General features: G+C 49.8%; 1 protein-coding gene across 1 annotated transcript; it reads left to right on the top strand.

The window, feature by feature from the left end:
* The first annotated feature begins 399 nt into the window (after window positions 1-399).
* LOC311521613 (endogenous retrovirus group PABLB member 1 Env polyprotein-like) lies at window positions 400-7118 on the top strand. The gene is made up of 2 exons (XM_084629990.1): window positions 400-741; window positions 5063-7118. The coding sequence occupies exon 2, from the start codon at window positions 5388-5390 to the stop codon at window positions 6978-6980; it is 1593 nt and encodes a 530-aa protein (XP_084486116.1). The 5' UTR covers window positions 400-741; window positions 5063-5387; the 3' UTR covers window positions 6981-7118.
* The last annotated feature ends 1479 nt before the right edge of the window (window positions 7119-8597 follow it).

Genomic DNA, 8597 nt, shown 5'->3' with positions numbered 1-8597 from the left:
CACTCGCAGCAGCTCTGCATACTAGGCCCAAGTGTCCTTGGTCCCCCCGCCTGGAGGCACACACAGCAGTTATGCTGAGAATCTGCAACAATATGCTGCAGAGTCAGACTGCCTGAAACTAAGCAAGGCCACACAGGGCAGATATGGAAGAACAATGCTGAATAAAGCAGCTTTATGTATAGTTTAACAAATGATAAAGAGAACCAGGCAACTAGCTGGGAACTGGATTGGCTGGCTATATGGATACTTGGGGCAGCTTGCTATTGGATAAGTATGCTGGGAAAAAGGATGTATAAAAGCCTGTGTAACTTCCTGCTCTGTGTACAGGATTTGAGATTCAAAACTCCCTGTACCTATTTGAAGCTTCAAATAAACTCTTCTGCTTCTCCACCCCGTTGTGATTATTGGGTGTAGCACACCGGGTAACGAACCACTCAAGCTGTGGTTCAGCCTCTTGGCACTGGGTGCTGGCAACAGCTTTTGGCGTCCCTGGGTGGGCCAGAGGCTGCAATTTAGCCTTGCCCAGACCCCTCCTGGAGGTCGAGGATTGCGGCGAGAACCGACGCCCAGTGCGCACCAGTGAGTTCACCGGGGCCTCGGAGGAGACGCGATTTGATCGACCCCGGAGGGCACAACAGTGCAACGCACTCATATAATGGAGAAGCAGTTGTGGTAGACAATGGTAAAGAACTGGTCCCTTGCAGTTGTGGACGACGGTGAAGAACTGGTCCCTTGGATAAGGTAGGAACCTTTAGAAATATGGATTGTATGCTCTGTTGGAACCTGGGGACTCCCAGAGTTACCCTGTAGGTATGGGACAGGGACAGAGCTCAGGGGTTAGGGCACGGTGTACGCCCCTAGAGTGTATTCTAGCAAACTGGAAGGTATCTGGTGCGGATCCAATGACTAAGAGCCAATTAAAACAATTCGGTACAATTGACTGGCCATAATATCAACTAGAGGACCAGTAGTGGTGGCCACCAGGAGGGTCAATTAATTACAACACAATCCTTCAGTTACTCCTGTTCTGTCAGAGAACAAGGAAATGGAATGAACATATGTATGCACATTTGTTTCTGACTTTATGTACTCGACCAGATATTTTACAGCACTGTAATCTGACTCTGACTGGTTCGGTAGCAGCTAATGTTAGTCCCCAGACCCCCACCCCCACTGTAATGGCAGAGCCGGTGTCCCCTTCAGCCCCTACACCCACACCTTGTAAGTCCCCTGAGCAGACCCCAGGTGGGATCCAAATGATCATGGGGATATGACCCGCCTTACCTCCTATAAGGAGTTGCTTTTGCATGGACTCCGTCACTCGGCTGTCTGACATAATAATTGGGCAAAGCCATATAAAGTAATGCAGGATTTAAAAGAAAGCCCAGGGGCCTTTCTACAGCGTATTCAGGACACCATTCGACAGAACACTAATGCAGACCCCGATGATCAGGCAACTGAGTCAATTATTAAGGGAATTTTTACGAGCAGAGCAGCCCCTGATATTAAGAGAAAGTTACAAAAAAAGGAGGATTTAATGAGCATGACCATGGCACAAATCTTAGAGACTGCAAACCAAGCTTATAGTCTGAGAGAGACAGAGAAGGAGAGAAAGCAAGTGAGATTGATGGTAACAGCGGTACAGGCCGGCACTAAGAGAAGTGGCTGGGGAGGAAGGGGCCGTGGACGCGACCGTCCGGGCCCGCAGGAGAGACGACTGGGTCGCAACCAGTGTGCCCTGTGTCGACAGGAGGGACACTGGAAAAATGAGTGCCCAAAGAGGAAAGAAAAGGGGGGTGCCCCTATGATGGCGATGGCGGAGCAGGAATAGGGGTGTCAGGGGAGACGGACCACCCTACCCCCGGAACCCTGAGTAAAGATGTGTGTGGGAAGCTCAGAAATAGATTTTTTAGTGGACTCTGGAGCCGCCCGAACTGCCGTAAATCAGCCTCTTCAGTTGCCAGTAGCAGATTCCCTTACTGTGGTGGGAGCCACAGGCAGGGACACCAAGTGCCCAGTGTATGCCCCAGCGGAATGCGCTTTGGGAAACAGGACTATATCCCACAAGCTGGTATACCTCCCTGAGTGTCCAACACCTCTGCTGGGACGGGATCTACTTTGTCGCCTCGGTGCCACCCTGCATTTTACTGAGGACGAAATAACCCTTACCTTACCCCCTGAGAATGCCTGGATCATGACCCTTGCAGTTGAGCCCTCAGCCATGCAAGCCCCAGAATGGAGCCCGTGGGAAGACCAGGTGTACCCCCTCGTGTGGGCATCAGGGATTCCAGGAAAGGCCACCCACCAGACCCCCATTACTATTCAGCTCATACCAGGGAAAGGCCCAGTACAAGTAAAACAGTATCCAATCAAGAGGGAAGCCAGAGAAGGTTTACAGGAAACTATAGATCGATTCCTAATGTATGGTGTTCTCCGGGAATGTCAGTCAGCCTGGAACACTCCCATTCTACCCGTACAGAAGCCTGATGGCACGTATTGGCTGGTACAGGACCTAAGGACAGTCAATGAACGGGTTAAGACTCTGCACCCTCTTGTCCCTAACCCGTATACCTTATTGGCTTCTATAGGGGGACAGTATACCCATTTTTCAGTCCTTGATCTGAAAGATGCTTTCTTTATCATCCCAGTTGCCACCCCGTCACAGGAGATCTTCTCCTTCGAGTGGGAGGACCGAAAAAGGGTTAAAAAGCAACTTTGCTGGACAGTGTTGGCCCAGGGATTTAAAAACTCCCCCACCCTCTTTGGCCAGGCTCTGGCCAGGGACCTAGAGGAGTGGGATAATGAGGAGAGACAACTAACTGACAAGCCACCGTGAGCCTCCTGAATTTTATTGGACTCCAGGGATATCGGGTAGCACGGAGTAAGGCTCAAATTGCCCTCCCAGAGGTACGGTACCTCGGGTTTCACATACGGCAAGGGGAGCGTCAGCTTTCAAGCGAAAGAAAGGAAGCTATCTGTCAAGTTCCTACCCCAAGTAACCGTAAGCGGCTCAGGGCATTTCTGGGTATGGCAGGCTTTTGCAGGATATGGATCCCAGAGTTTGGACTGTGGGCTAAACCCCTGTATGACTGTGTAAAAGGAGCAGATCATGACCTCTTCTATTGGACCCCAGAGGCTGACAGGGCATTTAAAATCCTGAAAAGAAAATTGATGGAAGCCCTGGCTCTGGGCCTGCCGGATCTCTCTAAGCCATTTCAGTTGTATGTACATGAACAAAGGGGGGTGGCCCTAGGAGTGCTTACACAGCTGTTAGGAGCATGGAGACGTCCCGTGGCTTATTTTTCTAAGCAATTGGATCAGGTTGCAAAGGGTTGGCCGGCATGTTTACGGGCAGTTGCAGCTACTGCCCTAGTGCTTGAGGAAGCCGAGAAGCTAACACTGGGAGGGGTTATGCAAATCTATACTCCCATATGGTCCGAGCCTTATTGGATGCAAAGGGAGGGCTTTGGTTCACCCAGGCTTGGATTGCTCGGTACCAGGCTAAACTGTTAGAGAACTCTGAAGTCATCTTACAGCCTTGCCCCTCCCTTAACCCAGCCACTCTCTTGCCAGAAACAGAGGAACAGAAACATGACTGTTTAGAGATCATAGATGTCCAGTACTCCAGCTGTCCAGATTTAAAGGATGTACCCCTCCCAAATGCAGATTATGAGTGGTACACTGATGGTAGCAGTACTGTAATAGATGGGCAAAGGAGGGCGGGGTTATGCTGTTGTGACCCTCCATGACACTGTGGAAGCTGAAAGTTTGCCTGCTGGGACCTCTGCCCAGCTTGCCGAACTAATAGCCCTGACCCGTGCACTTGAACTGATAAAAGGAAAGTGGGTCAACATTTTTACTGATTCAAAGTATGGTTTTGGTGTGCTGCATGCTCATGCTGGCCTATGGAAGCAAAGGGGAATGCTGACAGCCCAAGGCTCCCCAGTCAAGTATGGGCCCCAAGGCTCCCCAGTCAAGTATGGGCCTCCGGCTCCTAGAAGCCGTACAACTTCCCTCGGAAGTGGCGGTGGTACACTGTAAAGCCCATCAAAGGGAGGATCAAGATGTGGCCAGAGGTAACGCCCGGGCAGATAGAGAGGCTAAGCATGCTGCCACCCTGCCATCCCCTCAGACTGAGAATGCCCATATGCATGCCCTTATCCCATCAGTAGGGGAGCTTCCAACCCCTCAGTACTCTGGGGAGGAGAGACAGCTAACTGACAAACTTGGTCTCTGGGAAAAGGAGGGATGGCTCCATTCCCCAGAAGGGAAGGTCCTCTTACCAAAGGGCCTAATTTGGCCAGTGCTGCAGAAACTACATCAAACCACTCATGCTGGCAGGGAAGCACTTATCCAGCTAATGGGAAAATACTTTATCACTTCCGGACTCTGACCCCTGGCTGCCCAGGTACAAGTGGACTGCTTAGTCTGCCAAAAGAATAACCCCCGACCGGGACATCCTGTGCCACCAGCTGCCCTAGAACCCACTCCGGGCCCTGGACAAGTGTGGCAAATAGACTTTACTGAGTTTCCCCGAACCCAAGGGTTCAAATATCTCCTTGTTATAGTGGATCGGTTCAGCGGATGGCCAGAAGCCTTCCCATGCCGTAACTGCACTGCCAGAACAGTGGCCCTCAAGTTTGTTAAGGAGATCATTCCTCGCTTTGGACTCCCCCTGTGGATGGAATCTCACAACGGGACACACTTCACGTCAAAAATCATTCAAAGCATCTCACATGCCTTACAGATCCCCTGGAAACTCCATACGCCCTGGAAACCGCAAGCCAGTGGTGTAGTGGAGCGTACCAATCAGACCCTTAAACAGCATCTCTCAAAAGTGTGCCAAGAAGCCTCACTGCGATGGCCTGATGCTTTGCCCCTCGTCGTACTCCGTATCCGCGTTCTCCCAAAGGGTAGATTAGGGCTCAGTCCCTTTGAAATTATGTTTGGAAGGGCATGGCCTATGAATGGCACCCCAGTTCTGTCAGGGGAATGGGAGTTGGGTAATGGTTTTTTGTCACAGTATATGTGTTCCCTGTCTGCTGTTCTCTTGTCTCTTCAGAGGTATACCAAGGATTCCCAGCCTCTCACCTTGGACACTCCCGTCCACTCCTTACAGCCCAGTAACTCTGTGCTTGTTCGCACCTGGAAAGACGAGCCTCTCCAGGAAAAGTGGAAAGGACCCTATACTGTCCTGCTGATCTCCCATACAGCAGCAAAGATCGAGGGACAAAAGAACTGGATCCATCACTCTCGTCTGAAGGCAGGACCCGCCCCCTCGTCAGCAGAACAGTGGACCGTCCAACCTGCTGACTCCTCATCTAGTGACGATCTCGGGCTAAAGCTACTGTTTAAAAGACACAAATAGCGGGGACCTTAATGCTAAAATGGGCCCACCCAAGTACTGGAGACCCTGGGTTGGGAAGACTCTGGTGATAATTAATTGGGTAACATTGTTATTCTCTGTATTGGTATTTCCAAACTGTGCATATGGGGAGCATAACTCCTTTGTTTCGCTTGCGCACCATGTTGCTAATTTAATAAACCAGACTGATTGCTGGGTATGTGCTCCAACTCCACTGTCCCCCAAAACGGGAATGCCCCTTGACATGCTGCCCTTGACCCTAGCAGAATTAGCCACCACCAAAGAGCAGGAAAGAACGGACTCGCCGTTCTGGAATAAGACCTCTTTACAGCAGGCCACCTATCAGGACCAGGAGTATTCAGTTGCAGTACTCACTGAGGGAGTATTATGTTTTACCCGAAACCAATCTGATCACTATGGGGGTCCTGTGGGAAAAAGCTCTTGTGTTATTACACAGTGGGCTGGTGGGTATTGGATAAAGACCAACAGGGGAGGCCAACAGTGTGGGTGTAATGGTTCCTCCCCTTTTAGGGAAACTCTTACAAATAATCTTACCACAAAAGAGGGGTTTGGAAATGTAACTTGCCGTCCAGTTAACATCTCCAATGTAGCAAGCCAATGGTGGGTTTGTAGTAGTCCCTATGGCGAGTGTAATTTGAATGGCACAATTAGAAACGCCCCCACTTTTACCCAATCAGGAGGATGGGATGCCCCCCTAGGGGCATATGAACTGTTTGGAAAAGCAGCCTTAAATATCCCAGGAATCTCCTTAAGAAACAGTCCTTACTGGGCCCTACAGGGTCACTATTTTGTATGTGGCCAAAAGGCTTACAAGGTGCTGCCAGCCAACTGGACAGGTAGCTGTTATATCGCTCATGGAGTTCCTCATCTTTCCATAACTGCCACACTGCCCAAAGGAAAAATTAGAAATGCCCAAGACACCTCTGTTAAGTCACGAGAAAAGACCCTGTGGCGACTGACTACGGCATTGGAGGGCAATATGAAGAATCCCCTCACGACCGAGAAGCTTGTAGGGTGCTCTGTACTGGGAATAGCGCCACTGGTTTCTGGGCCAGCCATGGCATGCATAGGCCGCTATACTATAAGGCTGCAGATGGTACTTGAGAAGGTGGCCTTAGAGTTAGAGGACTCGGTTAGTGATTTAGGGTCAGCAGTAAAAACATTAAATAAAGAGGTACAGCAGCTCAGGACATTTTCCCTCCAAAACAGGCTGGCTTTGGACTATCTCTTGGCATCCCAAGGAGGGGTTTGTGCCCTCGTCGGGCCCCGATGTTGTGTATATGTAAATGATAGCAGTTATGAGATCTATGAAAAGGTGGTACAGGCTGAGGCCCATGCCCGAGCCGGAGCACAGGTTGCCTCTACTGCCCCAGAGAACTATTGGTTGCAAACCTTGTTTTCAGGCTGGGGTTTGTCGTCTTGGCTTGGTGGTTTATTTAGCCTGCTATTGAAAATTCTCTTTCCTGTATTGTTTGTATTACTGGTATTATGCTGTGCAGTATCATGTGTTAGGGCCCTTTTGCAAAAGTTAATAAGTAATTCTCTTCAGGGCTATCACAAAGTGCTTATGCAAAGTCCTATTGTAAAGAAATAAGTAGCCCAAGTGAGAAAACTCAGAGCCAAGGTTGTTAAGTGTTCTCAAAGGGGGGAGTTGTTGGGGACACTGGGGCATGGCCACTAGGTAACTCGAGGGGATGGAAGACCACGAGTGTCAATGAAGCCCCCTCACACTAGGCCCAGGTGTCCTTGGCCCCCCTCCCTCCTGGAGGCACTCGCAGCAGCTCTGCATACTAGGCCCAAGTGTCCTTGCCCCCCCCCCCCCCCCTCCTGGAGGCACACACAGCAGTTATGCTGAGAATCTGCAACAATATGCTGCAGAGTCAGACTGCCTGAAACTAAGCAAGGCCACACAGGGCAGATATGGAAGAACAATGCTGAATAAAGCAGCTTTATGTATAGTTTAACAAAAGATACAGAGAACCAGGCAACTAGCTGGGAACTGGATTGGCTGGCTATATGGATACTTGGGGCAGCTTGCTATTGGATAAGTATGCTGGGAAAAAGGATGTGTAAAAGCCTGTGTAACTTCCTGCTCTGTGTACAGGATTTGAGATTCAAATCTCCCTGTACCTATTTGAAGCTTCAAATAAACTTTTCTGCTTCTCCACCCCGTTGTGATTATTGGGTGTAGCACACCGGGTAACGAACCACTCAAGCTGTTGTTCAGCCTCTCGGCACTGGGTGCTGGCAACACAACCTTTCATGTAGCTCACTCAGGCTCAATTTGATACTGCTCACTCAGGCTCAATTTGATACTGTTGTTCACGAAAGCAGGCTTTGCTCACAGGAATAGTCCCATTAAAAACAACGGGCGCTGAGTGCACAAAATCTATTGCAGAATTTGACCCTTTCTTTCTCTCGGTTTCACACCCCATCTCCTCCCTACATTGCTTGAAAGTTGTGTAACTGGGGCTTAAGCTAGTTAGCAGTAAGACTGGTTATGGAATGATGCTAGACTAGGACCTGGATCTAGATCCACAGAAGGACTAAGGAGCCTAACTGCCATTTTGGGTGCCTAAATTCAACATTAAGTGCCACTGAGATCCATAAAATCCCTGCTTAGCTGCCACCTACCCCTGTAAGCACCGGCAGTTCCCAAGGCACCTACATTTCTGCCAGTGAGCATGAGCACTGCCACCTCAGCCTAGGCCCATCGGCGCCACTCACACCTAAGCCCCAGTGAGATTCTGAAACAAGTCCTGCTTACCTTGCCTGTCTGAGCATGCCTACTCCGATTCAGTGGGCATACTCAACACACCCCTAAACTCACACAAAACAGCAAAGGAGATATGGCACCAGTTCAGGATGTGGGAGTTCAATTTCCCACTCTAGCTCACATCAATAAGGGATTTGAGCTCAGGTTTCCCCTCCATCAGGTAAGTGCCCTAACCACCGGACTACAGTGTCATTCTCACATGCTTGCTGGCACACTACATATTTAATTATTTATACCCAATGAACAGCTTCAACAGAAGAGACTGAAGGAACCTGTACCAGAATATCCCACAGTCCACTAGTTAAGGCACTCACCTCAGAGGCTGAAGATCCAAGTTCAGATTCCTGCTCCACATCAGGCAGAGTGGGGATTTGAACCTACGTCTCCCACGACCATTCTGAGTGTCCACTGGGCTAAAAATTAAAAGGGACCTTC

Source organism: Lepidochelys olivacea (genome assembly GCF_965140295.1).
Source record: "Lepidochelys olivacea isolate rLepOli2 genome assembly, chromosome: 1".
Classification (NCBI taxonomy): Eukaryota; Metazoa; Chordata; order Testudines; family Cheloniidae; genus Lepidochelys; species Lepidochelys olivacea.
Note: the sequence above shows the minus strand (reverse complement) of the source record. Positions and strands in the feature narration are given on the sequence as shown.